This window comes from Agelaius phoeniceus, chromosome 8 (assembly GCF_051311805.1).
Source record: "Agelaius phoeniceus isolate bAgePho1 chromosome 8, bAgePho1.hap1, whole genome shotgun sequence".
In the NCBI taxonomy this organism is placed as follows: domain Eukaryota; kingdom Metazoa; phylum Chordata; class Aves; order Passeriformes; family Icteridae; genus Agelaius; species Agelaius phoeniceus.
The window spans coordinates 21,282,668-21,298,414 of record NC_135272.1 but is presented as its reverse complement, the minus strand read 5'-3'; the positions used below and the strand labels follow the sequence as shown (position 1 = coordinate 21,298,414).

Genomic DNA, 15,747 nt, shown 5'->3' with positions numbered 1-15,747 from the left:
TCACCAGTTCTGTATATAACAAATGGGATTTGTTGCTAAGACTCTTTGTATAATGAACTGTGTGCATGGTGATTTCCTATAAAAAAGTGGTAACACCTTATGCTTTATCTTCATCCAAGGAAAAAGTGCTTACCAAAATGATTCACCTCAGTAAATGAAGCAAGTTTAATACATACATACACCCACATTTACTCATGTCTGAAAGCATTTTAATTATCTGGATTGTTTGTTCTTGCCATTTCATCATTCATTCCTGGCAGCATAGCTGTTGTGCAGGCCCCAGCAAAAGCTGAAGTACTACAGAGGCTGTCTTAAAAAAAAGGGGAAGTTGTCCAACATATACACAGCCTGCTTTCATAGGCACAGGAAAGTCTGAGCCTTCTGGTTACAGATAAAGGATCATTTCTGCAACTTGCAGTGTTTCTGTGATTTGTAAATATGCAAATTATTTTCCATAAAGATACACTTCACAATTCTATCTACAGTGGTTTTTATATTCATTAAAGGACTATTATACAACAAATTTCCTGCCATGTCAGATAATTAATCTATTTTATTTACACTATTTGCTTCGTCTTAATATTAAGATGCCAATGCCCTTACTCCTTGGCATCACTTTGGGGAAATAAGGGGATGTTTAGAGCGACCAGTAAATGACTTGGTGACACAGTAAATAAATAATTTGTTTAGAAATCAGTAGTTTTAAAACAAGTGTGCATTGTGCAGTTAAAAGTTCTAAACATCTTGTGAAATGCAAGAAGTTTGTGCAGTATCAAATTGCCATAAGAATGCTAAGGTTATTTCAAGTATATCACTTAAATAGTGTTTCCAGAGTCTTATATACTTAATTGTTCCACCACCTTCACTGGAGGAGGTTCCAGTTTTCGGGAAAGTGCAGTTAAGATCCGGCTGAATTTCTCATATCTCTCACTTTGATTAACTTGCGCTCCTTTGCTGCCCCAGAGCAATCTCATTTGAAATTCTGTCTTGAAGATTTCACTCAGCTCTTCATCTGGCTGGAAACCTAGTAGGTAAAAAGAATCCCACAGTATCACCACCAGGAAAATTTTTTCTGTAGAAATGGCTTTTAAACTGTCTTTTCTCCAAATAAGCTGCACTGGGCTCTGTTTGCACAATGATTTTAACAAGCTTGTAAAACAGTGAAAAAACCGTTCCAGCTCTGACATTCTAGTAACACTGGCATAGGCTAGCCTTGCTCAATTCTAATGTCTAGAATTGTCATTGCAGGCAGACCTTAAATATCATTACTGATGTGTACATGCTGCCTGCAGAAATTGCTGTATTTCTCCCCACTCCCTTCCCTTTTCCACTGCAAGTTTGAACAATAAAGTCACATTGTTAACATGCTGCTGCTTTCTGGCCACAAGTGGTCACGATCTCAGTGCTGCAACTTGCACTGTTGTAAAGATTCTTAGGCTGGTGTTTTAACTGTAATAATCAGAGTGGGAATTTTATATTGCACAGAAGAGAGGAAGTTATCCTCAGTCTGCACTGTACTTCTGTTCAGTTGCCAGAAGGGTCAGCATATTGAGTCATGAGAAGTTCGAGTATGTTTAGCAAAAATGCTGCTGTAGTGATGAGTAAATTACTGTCTGCTTTTAAACAATATTAATGTTGTCCTCAGACTGAATTTCCTGCAGGACACTTACTGCTCTCCCAGCTCCTTTCAAAGAGGAGGATTTCTGTCTCTGACCTGCAGGGGCCTGTGGGCAGGCACCAGCCCAGCTGGGCTGGCAGTGCAGCAGCCTCTCTCTCTCTCTCTCCTACCTTGCAGCAGCTGCTGTGCCCTCCGCCGGAAGGTCTCGGCGTGCTGCGCCATCAGGCGTGCTGTGCCCAGGTGCCTGAGCATAATTTCACCACTTTGGTCACTGCTTTCCCACAGCTCCATGCCTTCAAAAATAACAGCTTGGCGCTCCAGCAGGGTAACAAGAGGCATCAGCAGTGGCACGGTTATGTTGTTCTGTGGAGCACTGATAGTTTCTGGAACAGAGTAATGATCATACTTCGCATATCATCACACATTATTGTTAATTGAAGAAGGTATTGTAACTGCAGTGTCCTTTTTTAAGTTAGAAACTACTATTTGTCTTCCATCTTTCAAATGGAGGACAAATAGCCTTCAAAAACCTTACCTTAAATATACCTGTCATACCAAGTTCCAGTGAACTGGTTAGGGAAGAAAACCAACACCAATTGGTGTTGGAAAGGTGCATTTGCTAGAGGGGAAAGTCCTGCTGAATTGCTGGACAGTAGCACAGATTTTAAACATTTTCAAAACTGGTCATTCCAATAAAAAATATCCAAGCAGCTAAAAAGTTTTCACTATCTACCTGTTGTCTTGGAGAAATGTTCTGAGAAATTATTTACTCTGCCTTGTGTCCCTTTAGAAACTAGAGCTACAGTGAATCTGGCACAGGGGCACCTTATCTGACAGAATTACCTTACCTGTTCTTTTTATTTGAGGATTCATCCTCTGATCTAATAGACAAAGCTAATAAGCAAAATCTGCCAGAGGAGAGATTTTTTTTTCCTATTTTTTTGGCAAGATGATGCAATGTGTCAGTTTCTGATCGACAGAGAGGAAGTAGGGATGTGGGAAGAATGTTCTATTCTGCAGGGATACAGGCAACACAAACACACACTGATGTTTGGCTGGCATACTCTGCTTCTGTTCATAATCATATGGCATTACACAAGTTTACATAATTTTAAGGTGCAATGCACAGCTATAGAAAGAGCAGCTGTCTTATCTCCCCCCACAGGAAATCAGTAAGGAGAGGGTTAAAATGCCAAATAGAAACCCATGTCACTCATACTCACTAGTCCACTCATCTTGTCCTTCATGCAAAGCTTTGCAAGATGGTTTCAGCTGCTTTTCATACATGATGGCAGTCTGGGTATAACAGTGTCTTAGAGCCGTCCAGGTTTGTTCTAATCTGCTGACCTGTTCATGCAAAATAGAGAATACCCATTACTGGGTCCACAGCAGGAAAAGTACACTGCTAGCCACAAAGTCATAGAATAGCCATGAAGACACTCCTGATGTTCTCTCTAGTCTTGAAGAAATTGCTCAAATTAAATAAACCATCAAACAACTCCACATTTTGGAACATAAAGAGAAACAGATTTTTACCTGTGGCATTTCCAGTGCTTTCATAATAGCAGAAAATCCATATAAATCCCCTAGTGACTCCTTCAACTCCACAGCAACTTGGATGATCCTGTTTAATGTTGCTGCTCGATCTTCTACATTTCCTGTGCAACCCAAGATGTCAACAGCTATTCCTATTGCCATGGTATTGTGCCTGTAAGTGAAACGATTCATGCAACCAATTACAAATTATTAAATTTACATGTGTTCAAAGATCAGTTCAATGGTGAATTTTTATCTTGGCATGTCCAGCAAACTTAGTCTTACCAACATCTTTGCACGAAAACCAATAATGACATAAGGGATAAATACAGGCTTTCAATTAATGTTTTAATAAATTCTCCTGAGATGCTATTAACTATACGAAATTCTGCTCAAGCACTGAATGAATGAACACTTCTGGGAAAATTGCCCCAGTTCCCTTTGTCCTCCACGTTCAAATCCTGTGACTCCTGCCCCCCAGTATCTCAGCAATTAAACTACTACAATATGAAGCAGAAAATGTAGACCAGAACACCTTAAGTGTTCCCCCTTGACTTGTGCAGAGGGTTTTCAGAAACCTTTGCTAATAATTTTTTGCTTTATTAGATCCTCTAACCTCTTGCAGAAGGATACTACCTTTCAGTCTCCTCCACACACACTTACATACTCAGCTAGATTATAGGTCCCCTGAATTTTAGTTTCCTTGAGCTTGTAAAGGAGAGCTGATGGCATTCAGCTGTTCCTGCTCTCAACACCTTTCCCCTTTCCCTGTGCTACATGGGACAGTTGCCTTATGACTTTAAGGAATCCTTTCCTAATCAAAACAAACGTACATGCCATCCCAGAAATAATCTGTACATGTGAATTCAGGAAACATGCAGGAGAGCATTCTTGAAGGAAATGAGGACAGTGCAGCCATGCTTTGAGCTTCTGGCCACCTGTCCTGGCAATGAGGAACAGGAACATTTACCTCTCAATCAGGTCAAGGCGCAGCTGATGTCCGTAAGGCAAGGTGATCAGCTCAAGACCAGAGTTCCCTCCCATATTCCTCCTCATCTCTTCAGAAACTTCTACTATCCTTGCCACCTGTGAAGTGCAAAAAACCCTGCATGAATTTTAAAACTAACATTTAAAAACACCCAAAAAACTAGCCACAGAGAAGTTCTCCATGTAAGTGCATGGCATACAGAGCTAAGTGTACAGCAAGCAACACTGCAATACAGGCATCAGAGAAAAGCTTTAAACTATCTATGCATGTTCAGTGCCTTACACAAAAAAGCCAAGGAAATATTTTTTTGAAGTGATACAGCCATCAGAAAACATAAAAGGTGTAACCACAATGCTTTATCAAACTCCATCCTCTGCTTCCAGAAAGGGATTATTACTGTGCAGGTTCCAGGAAATGCAGTGCACTCTCAGCCTGATCCTTGTCAGAGAGTCACTGCTCTTCGCCTTAAGGACATAAATGCTTGCTTTGCCTTTTTCCTTTCTAAAAAACCTACTGCTCAGAACATTTTTGGTTACATCACAGGGTCCTAAAGAAGAATTCGGTTCTTAAAGATGAAGGACACAAAGATGAGTGGCTAAGGAAGTCAGTGTGTGAAAGCTGACACCCTTACCAATTTGTCTTTGCCTTTTAAACAGATTGTATTAGCTACTGGTTATCTCAATAGCAATTATAATTGCTAATAATAAGCCAAACCACATGAATATGATGGTGTAGGATTATCTGCTGGTTTAAGGCCTGTATGTTAACATATTTACTAGCCAATCTGCCTGCAATATTCTGGTTATCACCCATCAGCAGACTTTTTTGGCTGTGAAACGATGAAAGCGATCTGGGCTGCACAACAAGCCTCACCAGCACAAAACAGCACTGTAGAAAAACCTGTTTCACTTCTAGAGAAGCAGGAGTGATGTGAAGCCCCTGGAGACACTGGTTGCTAGTCCATCACAGGTATGCAAGTGGCAAACACTCACCTCATCACTTACATATGGGGGATTCTTTACTTGAAATGTCATTATTTAAAAGGCAAACTGAACTACTGATGACACACACAGAGGATACATGACCTTTAGCCTGGGATCTCAGTACAAAGCATTCATTCTGGCCCAATTCACAGGCCAATCCCATTGCATCATGCAGTTCTTATCAGAGCAGTCTATAGAACAAGTTGCCAGTAAATGACAGGCATTGGCTCAGTACTTGGAGGTGAACATCAAACAGACTTCTCTACCTGTCCCAGCTAGTTACTGTTCCTGCTCCAAAATCCAAAAATCTGTTTATGCAAAGCCCTCCAATGACTCTTAATTAATTCCAGCAGGCTACTTGGTGCCTTAGTTCCATTGCAAAGTTTACAGTATTTAAAATAAGTAGTCTAATAATGAGCTAATTGAATATTATATACATACATATAAACTCGCTACTTCTCTAAGGCATGCATATCCTATGCCTTTAAGCAACATACTCTTTAACAATATATTAAAGATAAATTAGGGCGGGCGGAAGGAAGAAGTGAATTTTGAAACTAAAATGTTAGAGAATGCTGTTAATACTCTTGGAACCATAGTAAAGAAACCTCAATCTACCACTTCTGAGAAGAGTGAGGAGTTGTGGAGCTGAGTTTTTCAGAGTCACCCTGTCTGCATGAGGCCTCATTTAGCAGCAGCCCACAGTGCTACTGAGGAAGGCAAAAGCTGTGTTTGCTGTTGGCAGGCCCCCAGCAGCTGGCAGGACTCACACACTCGGCTGCTCCAGGGACCTGCCCCCTCCTCAGACCTTCATCAGTGCAGCAGCACCAGCAGAGTGCTACTGATGGGCTGCTTCTGGAGCATCACCGCTCCCACTTCCCTTCCTGTCTGCAGTGCCCAGTAAGTAGCCACGTGTTTCGCTTCTCTAACTCTTCTTAAAAAGACTAAAACTGCCAAAGTCCAACAAAGCTTGGGGGTTAGATACCCACCACAGCGTTTGATTCCCGTGGCTGCTCTGCAGCACGTACAGCGCTCAGTCACGCCAGCAAAGTAATGCAGATTTTAATGCAGTTAGATTCCTTTAATTACACAAAGTCATCATCTCATTAGGAGATGATTCTCCTGTCATTCTGATCCATTAGCTGATCTCCTGGCAGCTGACCAAAGTCTACAATGTGAAAAACAGTTCTTTGTGGTTTCTTACATCTTTCTGAGCAATTCCACTAGCACAGTTCTCTCACAGGAGAGAAGAGCACAAGTCCTGATAGCTATTTTCCCACACCACCTGTAAGAGAGGAACTCAGACAAAGATTAGAAAAGCAGCTGGTTTTAGAAGTGTAAATATTTAATTCCACTGAACATTGTATATAATGACCATGTGGCAACCAGGTAATGTCTCCCTGCTCTTTGCCCTAACCAGCAATTTCCTTTTGTGAGCAGTTCTCCCCAGAATGCTTTACAGCATAGAGAGCTCTTCCTCCAATACAGGAGAAAGGCTGAATCACAGGTATGCAGCAACTGATAGGAGATTTAAAAGACTTATGGAACTTAAAACCTTGAGTCTAAAGTCAAGCATGATGAGAGAGCTTTAGTCCATAGAGTTTGTGAATATTCTTATTCTTCAAATGGAAAACAAACGCCCTAAAAATTCCTGCAAGCAATACAAACATTACATTAGCTGCAAATCTACCCATTATTCTTTTCAAATCAGTTCTTTAAAAAGTCTAAACTGGCACAGTATAAAATAAAACACATGATTTTTTTTACCTTGCAGTCCATTCTAAGAATATGCTGTGCAATAATCTTTGGATTATTGTTGGTGAAGAGCTCCTTAACTCTTCTTAACATGGATGTTTCCAATGGCTTGTTTTCAGGAGGAAGTAGTTTGGATTCAAAATCATTCGGTTTAAAACTAGACTCTGTCTCATAAACAGGTGCAGAAAAGATGCTGTCTTCTTCAGCCATCTGAGCTGGAGCTTCTAAATGATCTGCAGGGTTCATTGCAGGATCTTCATCAAGGATCAAATAGCTTGTTTCAGAGTTCCTGAATGTTGCCCTCTCCTTTTGTGCCAGATGTTCCACATAGCTGTTTTTCTGACACAAGGGTTGTTTTGCTGCTGTAGGATGTCTGGCAGGGTTTAGTTCACAGTAGTGTCCTTCAGAGCTGTGGGAAGCCAAAGGAGAATCTGGGGGCTTCATCAGGGGGGCTTTGCTGGGTTTAGGGGGAGGCTTTGGACAGAGCTGACTGTCTGATCCTCTAAGAGCTTCCCCTAGCTGTGACTCTGAGATGACTTTCTGAACATTTGTGGGGCTTAGAGATGGTTCACTGCCTGTTCTAAATGCAGGTGAGCTTGGACAGGAGTTTGCATCTGCTTCAGGTAATCGAGATGGGTGTCTTGAACCTGCAGGCAGAAACAGTGTTTTAGAAGGCCAAAATACATAAAATTCCTGGTGCCTGTGCTAGGGTTCATCTCCTAATGCTATTTCCTAAGGATAATATTGACAGATCATGTCAATTATTTGCTGGCAAAATTGTGTATTTTGAGGAATGACCTAGCCAGCAAATTCCATTCACTCGCTGATCCTCCCAAAATCACAAATACATGGAACAGCTGCACCATAGTATTATTCTGTGGTAATGCTGACAATATTTCCAGTCCCTGCTGCATACATAGGCTATCCTGTCAGAGCTGGATGACCTCCATGGCTTGGAATAGGAGGTTTCTTTGTAACCTGATCTATGCTATAAAAACAGCAACTTCCAGCTGTATCACATACAAGATGAGTAATTTCTGAGAATGACAAGTTTGAGATGAAAGCAAAACTTCCCAAAGTCAAGCCTGAACCTGAACTAAGGTATGGAAGGAATGAATTTCAGAAATGCTAATCTTTCTGTGAAACAGAGATAGTTTGAAGAGCTGGATCCATGTACTTCTGTGTATTTATGCCTCATCCTGTACCCTTGGCATCCGATAGGGGATTGAGTCCTGTGTCAGACATCCCCAGTCTGCAATTCTTGGGGCATTTGCTGGTATCTAAGCGAAGTGGCCAATTGCACTCTGTGGGTGTTACTGCTTGAATACAGATAGAAAACAAAAACTCCAAATCACAGGCTGTCACCACCCTTAAGCAATATAACAGGACCTGCTCAAAGGATCCTATGACAAAATGCACAGCAGAACTCTTCAGGCTGTTGTAGTACCAAAATAAAAATATCTGCAGCTATGGACTGGAATAATCAATTCAAATTGAGGGACAGAAACTTGCCTTATAAATGTCTGTCCATCCCACTGTTAAAACACAGGAGTACACTCTTTCTATCAAAATACAGTCTCACTGTACAAATACTTAATGTTCTCTTTATCATGAAAACTCTTCCTACAATAGGCATGAAGAATTTTAACAGTACCACATTCAAAACAAGCAGCCCTGGAAGTCAATACTCGTTTGTCCACGTGGGAAGAGATGCATTATTGCAAGCTTCTATACACAAGTGTGTTAGTATGGAAACAACTGCTTAAACCTTTGAAGAATCTGAGAAATGAAATGCCCCAAGTGTTATCACACCCTGGATCCCTTGCTTAGTATGACAGTGGCCATAGAACCAAACAGCAGCAAAAGGAACAAAACAAAAGCAAAAGGGATGGAGGGTAGAGAGATTGAGTGAGATGGAAGAACAGAACTGAGTACAAAAGCCATGGAAGTGTTTGTCTCCTAGTGAGGAACATTACCTCATCTGCATAGTTTACCCTGAGAAAAAGCGGTTACCAGAATTTCCATGAAACACCACTTCTACTTAAAAATGTTTTGTCAGAAAGACATGAGTGAAACAAGTCAGTTCTTGTCAAGCAGAAGTGAGGAAAGGTAATACCATTAAAAAAGGTATTAATGCCAACCACAGCTGTCATTTCTTTGGTGTGGAAGCCTGCTGAGTTGGGTGCTAAGGTTCTCAACTACCTGGTGCATAGTAAATAAAAATCCTGTTCCAGTGACTTGAAGAGAAGTAGTGTGTTAACACAGCTTACAGTGGCCATTAATATAATGTATTTACAGTACTCAGAACATTCAGCAGTCTCACTTTGAGCTGAAGAGTAACAGACCACCTGGACACACACCGATTCTAAGTAGGAAACTTCTAATTACAAAACATACCTATTAGCAGATAGCTCTCTGACTGGTGAGCCTTTAAAGGGAATCTTTTCTCCAGAACATGATCCAAACTAGCTGGCTGGCTACCACTTTTTTCTTTGTTTCTAGGGTAAACAAAAATGCAAACAAAAACATATCAATATATGCAGCATTTAAAATACATATCTAACTGCCAGAATATATCATAACCAGTGCAAGGATCATTAGCTTTCCACTTGGACAGCTTATGATAATAAAAGGTACTTCATTTATTCATAAACTGCTGTTGTAGTGGCAGTGAAATGGGCTATACTATGTGTCACCCTGCAGCATTTATGAAGGTATTTCCTTTCTAATGGAACATTTGATTCAGACACTGAAATTAGGATCCATTATCCCACACTTGAAGTTTTTATTTCAGGAGTTAACTATGGAAAAACAGACTGCTCTGGAGCAGCAGCAAGATGTTATTTTAATCCTTTGTCTTACATGGTCAGGATTTGCCAAGTCACTGCAGTGCTGTTCTGCTTCCAGAGTCTACATTTGTTCTCACTTTATGGATCTGTTGATCCTTTGCTAACAATCTGCCAACCCTCATGCCCAGTACTCCATCTCAAGTCAGAGTGAAAACTCACATCACCTCCACCAGGAGCTAATGCACTTACTCCATTTCCTTCCACAAGGACAGTAAAATTAAGGTACCTCAGAAGGTTTCCTCTGGGTATGCTCTGCTCCGGGGACTGCATGCTGGATATACCAAGACTCAGCCTTTTTGCACTTTCCATTTTTCCTCCAGGGGTGCTTGGCTCTTTTTGCTGGACTGGAGTTAGACCATATTTTTCTTCTAGACACCTGAGAGGCACAGTCCTGTTGATAGGCTGAAAAATAATTGCTCCACTCTGCTTTGATATTGGTGTGCGGTTCCCAACATAGTATCTGACTAAGCCAGGGAGAGTGTCAAAACTTTCCAGTTCAAACTGATACTGAACACGACAGTAGGCTTCATTGAGTCTTAGAACTGTTTTGTTGATTTTAAAATGCTGAGGGGTATTTTTCCACTGACAGGTAAGAACAAAGTTCCCAGGACTGGAGAGAGAATCCCTAATCAGAAAATCTCCATCTCTCTGAACTAGGCCTTCTGCCACCTTTGAGAAAAAAGAATTACATAAAAAATTACTTCCAGAATCAGAAAACAATACATTACAACAAAATATTCTTAAACATGGGAATTAATTTGGCTACTCTGCAAGAATACACAAAGTCACAAATACAAAGCAAAGCATGAAGTGTGGTAGAAGAATTATGTCTCCAATTCTTAATTAGAAGTTCATCCCACAACAGAGATCTGAAAGGGCTTCTTGGAGGGAACCAGCAGACAGAAGCTGACCCACTTTTGCATGTGTATTTCTTTTAGTTTGGTAATAGAAAATAAGGCATGAAGGGAAAGCAGTGACCCAGGATTTTAGGTTTAAAGCATCTGAATATAGTCACACTGAAATTTAGAAGCCATTAATACAAGATCCTGGATTCTGTCCTTTCATTGTTACCTTATGTGACAGAAGCTTTCATTTTTTTTGTTCTTTGTGAACACTGCATGTAAATACTACTGACTAGGAAGAGTCAGAGACACCTTGTTTTTCTGAGTTATTCCTCTCATGAGATAAAAAGGACGCCAAGAGCCAAGTGCCAGTGTGGCAGCTGAGCCGGCCCTGCCCCGGGGCTGAGGGAGGCCCGCAGGGGGAGCTCCAGCGGCTCTGGAAGCTCCGACCCAACCTCAGCCTTACCGCGTCTGTAACTGCGTTTGTAAGGATCAAAATGTAAGTGATTGAATTAATTTTGCTGCAGTTCTTTCTTCCTCTCCCCCAAGTTCGAAGCACAAGAAGGAAAATAAACATTTCAACTTTCATCAAAAATACTGGAACAAATTAATGTCAGTGTTCTCTAAACAGTATGTGCTCATAGTATTCTTATACAAAGCTAAAATTCCATTTCCAGATTTATTCAGTGCACAAAAATCCTGAAATGTATCTATTTCCCACCAGGGTCTGCCCTGAATCCTTCCTCTGCCTCATTTTATCCAAGCTGTGATAAATACCATAGCTTTATGTTACCATACCATACCATACAAATAGGCTTTATGTTCCTACTAATTTAGTTCAGAGATGTGTCCAGCACATCAGTGAGATTCTGCTAGTCTGTAAGAGCTCAGAGCACACTTGGCAGAGCAAAGAGCACGTACCTGCCGGGGAATGCGTCCGTGGTACCAGGCATGGCTGCGCAAGTCCTCACTGCTCAGCTGCAGCTCTTCCTCCAACTCCTTCTTCAGCTTTTCCGGGCTGTTGTCCATAACTTGCCTCTCCCTAGAAAACTGCAATAAAAGATTAAAAGCTTCAACTGTGCCAAGTTTAGTGATTAACATTTTACCTGGGTTATGACTTCCATCATATGACCTGCACTGGAATGCAGGTGCAGCTTTCAGCAGGCTGGCTTGGCTTTGCTCTCCAGATTGTGTTTGCAAAGCCCAGCATTGTGTGAGATAACGTGTGATTGTTCTATGCCGCGCGGAACAGAGCACAGTGTTCTGCCTGTGCACCAAACTCATAGTGACACACCTACAAAGTCACTGCTCTTACTTCCTCTTTCCAATAAGAACTCTAACTATATCCAAAAATATGGAGCTGGACCCAAATGCCCTGCTCCTTCTATTCTTCCTCCTGTTTAAATTTCCATTTTAAATTCAGATTCTTTCCCAGCAGCCCCCTTTGAAGCCATCCAGTTAAGAACATTCCAAATGCATCAAGACAGGCTAAGCTGGACACATTTAGTTGTTCAATATTTCTGTTGCCAAAGAACCAATTTGCCAAAGTAAAATTTCAATCTTAAAAGGGCCTCCTCCTAACAGTCATTAAATCTGCACATCCAAGATGTTCCCCTCCTAAAGGACAAAAGCTCTTGTTGCTCCTTAGCACAAGAGACATGAGTTTTGCTTGAAGGTATCTCCATCACCACTTACAACTACGGTTCAATTTTCTGGAAAATTTCTATCTTAATTTCTTTTTGGAGCACAGCTTTCATGCTGGCCCACTCTGGCTGGCCAATCCTTATGGATGCAGTCTTGCTAGCAGTGAGGTGCAGGATCTTCTCTGGAGTAGCCACATTCTCCTTCATAAGCACTCAAAGGAGGGAAGTACTTTGAACTTCCTTTCATTCTCCAAGGGCTGGGACTCCAGCCCATCTTTGTTGTGCTGAAAAGTTTCAAAAGCCTGAGAACATGTTCAACACTGATCAAAGAATCAGAGTATACCCTCTCTTCAGAGAAAGACCATAAAAAAAAAAAAAAAGAGAGAGGGATAAGGAGAGAGAGACAGGGGCCCTCCAGCAAAATGCAGCATTTTGCTCCTGTGCATTATGGATTTTTTTCTTAGGTCTGGATATGAGCCAAGGCTCATGGGGTCCTTTAACTGACACACTGATTCAAATGAAGAACACATGCATTATTTAAAAAAGAGCTGGGAAGGCTTGCCCATCAATTCCTGTTCTTTCCACGAATTTCTTCTTCACAGTGAATACTCACAGCACCTAACTGTGGGAGCAGGTGGCACACATTTAACACTTCTTTCAACGACCTTCCCTGCAATTTCAGGCAGACTGAATTACAACAGACGACCAGACAGCAGATTTTTAGTGGAATAATGCCAGAGGAGGCATCCTGCTGCCAAGATAATTTAAACATGCTGGGAGCCCAGAGAAATTCTGAGATAAATTGTCCTCTTCTCTCTACTTTTCTCAGAGAAAACTAAGGCTTCTCTTAGGCAAACATTAGTAGCTAACATAGAAAGGCAAAAGATAAAAACAAGCTGGTAAAGAATCAGTTTTCACCTTAGCTTCCCTTCTGTGAACCAGAATAGGGTGTTATTTGTCCATACAAATCTGGTTCAAAACGAACAAGCACGTTCATCAAGGAGCAAATTCTTTGTGCTTTTGTACATTAAGGTTTTGCATCAACTCCTTCCATGCTTTATGAGAAGACTGCAGAAAGAAAGCATGCCACGAGAGAAACAAGACCTTCACTGAAAGGGCTCCTTCATAAACCCATGTACAACGTGAAGAGGTGAAGTTACTGGATGTACAAGGAGCCACAGAAGAGGCTTGGTGAGGATTGAAGTCCAAAAGCATATTCAAGTGTCAAAATATAGTCAGGGAAGGCCAAAAATGCCCTCTCCACTCCAAACCCTTGTGACCTATCAGACCAGCACAGGTGAAGGACCTCTGGCACACACCTATCACTTTTATTTCCCAACTCAAATGGCTGGGGACCCATTTAAAGACGATTCTAAAATTAAGAGTCCTTTCACTACCACATGTCTTAGAGAATGATAGCAAGTATTGTAGCACCTACACGAGCTGTAGGTAGAGTGAAGAGCACACAAACAGAGCTGAGGCTTTTCAAAAGCACCTTTTCCCCTGACTGCACAAGGAAGTGGCTAGGGAACTTTTAAAATACCCCCTCCAGGGTAAACAGAAACATCCAGCTGCAATGGTATAACAAGATCTTAAAGTCAGAGCTGTGTGTTTTGTTGCTCTTCTGGAGGAACTACTACTTTAATGTGAATTGAATTTAAGGATTCAAAAGATGCTTTTGACTGAATAGAGATCTTGAAGAACCCAAAGCTACTACAGAAATTGTTACCATCTTTCCAAAAGCATCTCACTGTAGCTCAGTGGTAGGCAGAGCTACCGAAAATAGAACAGACTATGGGATACAAAGATACAATAACTGAATTAGCTTAGGAAAGTTATACTTTTAGCCAACAAAAACAACTATAGGATGAAGAACCAAAGACCTACATAGGATGAAATGGACTAGTTTCATCCATGGTACTGACATGAATTATCTCAAAAACAGCAGGATGATCCACTTAGAGATACACAATAATTACAAATACAGCACAGAAACCTGAAGTTTCTTCTGGTAGTTGAATGGATTTTTCACTACTCAAATGAAGTTAATGAAACATATATTGAACTTGAACTACATCTAACAAGACAGCAAGAAAAACATTTAAGGAATCCAAACTAACTAAATTGGTTTGGTTAACATTCTTAACTATTGGTTTGTTAAAAACCCTCTCCACCATCATCTACCACGTGGAATATGCTCTGATTGCCAGAGAGGTCAGACGTCTCCTGAGATGAAGCAAACACACTTAAATGATCTTTATGCAACTCAGAACTTAGTGAAAGAACTCCAGTGGCTAGCACAAATCCCAGCATACACAAGGGGAAAGCTGCCTAGGTAAGCAAGTTCAGTAATAGCATGTCTTCCTGGACAGTTTTTTGTTCACTGAGAGTGATTTCTTACAGAACCTACAGAAGGACAATGGTGACTGATGAACTGTCTGTAATCTCAGCAGCCAACACCTTTCTCTGCTACACTCTACACCCAAGGCCTCTGCTCTGCAAGAATCTCTGCAGACCCTGAACTCCACATCATGCAAGACTCAAAAATCACTCCAGGGACAGCTTGTGAAAGCATGTGAGCCTGGAAATAAAGAAGAGGGTAGGCTTACAACAATTATTAACTAGGCCAGTGGGCTTTGTTTCAAAAGAAAAGGTGACTTATTCCACACAGCATGATGCAGATGCTTCAGCCTCATTTCCCAATAGCACCCAAAAGTTAATGGGCAGCAATGGGAGGCTGTAAATTTGCACTACCCAGTGACAAACTCAGTACTATCTCCTTGTTTTATTTCTTTGCTTAAGACACTTTGTTGGCTCCTACTCAATGACAGAAAGAAAGCTGAATTTACATCTACAACTAGGTAGTGAAGTGGATGGTAAAAAGAAATTTAAAAATAATCTAGGGAAAAACTAAAGACTTTCATGTATTTTGCAACAAAACATGGTTGAAGCAACACAGGGAAGCTTCCAGTTTAAATATTTTGAGATTTTTAATAGTAACAACCCTGTCAGATATCCCTGGAATAAAAAAGCAAATCAAGTCAGCAGCCACTGTTTTCAAATACAGATGCTCTTCCTGGCCTACAAACAACTCCCCATAAGTGTGTGTTTTCCAGAACTGTTTGTTCACATTTTAGTTGCATTGTTTCCAGTCCTGGTGCTATTTTAAGATATTTCTGCCATGCTGAGCTTTTGTGAACAGACCTGTTTTGTGAACAGGTCCTTAAAATAAAAATACATAACTACCTAGTAATACAATATTATCACCCTCTGGCAAAAGCCCTCAAGCCTACTTACATACACTGTGGAAAACCTAGAGAGCCAAGACTTTAGAAGGAGAGAAAAAAATTTCAGTCAATAGTTATAAACTAAGAAACTCCTTGGCAGTTTATTATATTTCACAAAGATTTCTACTTCAGGACCATTAATCCAATAGCAAACTGTGCTTATGGATGTAAGAAGCTATGCTTAATGTCACATATTATTTTACTTTTTTCTTCCCAGGCAAATGTTAATCTAGCATACCAAAACCT

At 40.8% G+C, this 15,747-nt stretch overlaps 1 protein-coding gene across 8 annotated transcripts in view; it reads right to left on the bottom strand.

Annotated features, from left to right (window-relative positions):
* Positions 1 to 141: 141 nt before the first annotated feature.
* The window catches only part of BCAR3 (BCAR3 adaptor protein, NSP family member), an 80,501-nt gene continuing 64,895 nt past the window's right edge, over positions 142 to 15,747 (bottom strand). For all 8 annotated transcript variants that reach the window (XM_077182237.1, XM_077182236.1, XM_077182239.1 and 5 more), the window contains 9 exons: positions 11,493 to 11,621; positions 9,956 to 10,398; positions 9,278 to 9,378; positions 6,893 to 7,527; positions 4,125 to 4,240; positions 3,155 to 3,326; positions 2,842 to 2,965; positions 1,789 to 2,001; positions 142 to 1,024 (listed from right to left, as the gene is read on the bottom strand). In XM_077182237.1, the coding sequence (XP_077038352.1) occupies positions 837 to 1,024; positions 1,789 to 2,001; positions 2,842 to 2,965; positions 3,155 to 3,326; positions 4,125 to 4,240; positions 6,893 to 7,527; positions 9,278 to 9,378; positions 9,956 to 10,398; positions 11,493 to 11,621 (2,121 nt within the window). In that variant the 3' untranslated portion in view covers positions 142 to 836. The remainder of the gene's footprint in view (positions 1,025 to 1,788; positions 2,002 to 2,841; positions 2,966 to 3,154; positions 3,327 to 4,124; positions 4,241 to 6,892; positions 7,528 to 9,277; positions 9,379 to 9,955; positions 10,399 to 11,492; positions 11,622 to 15,747) is intronic.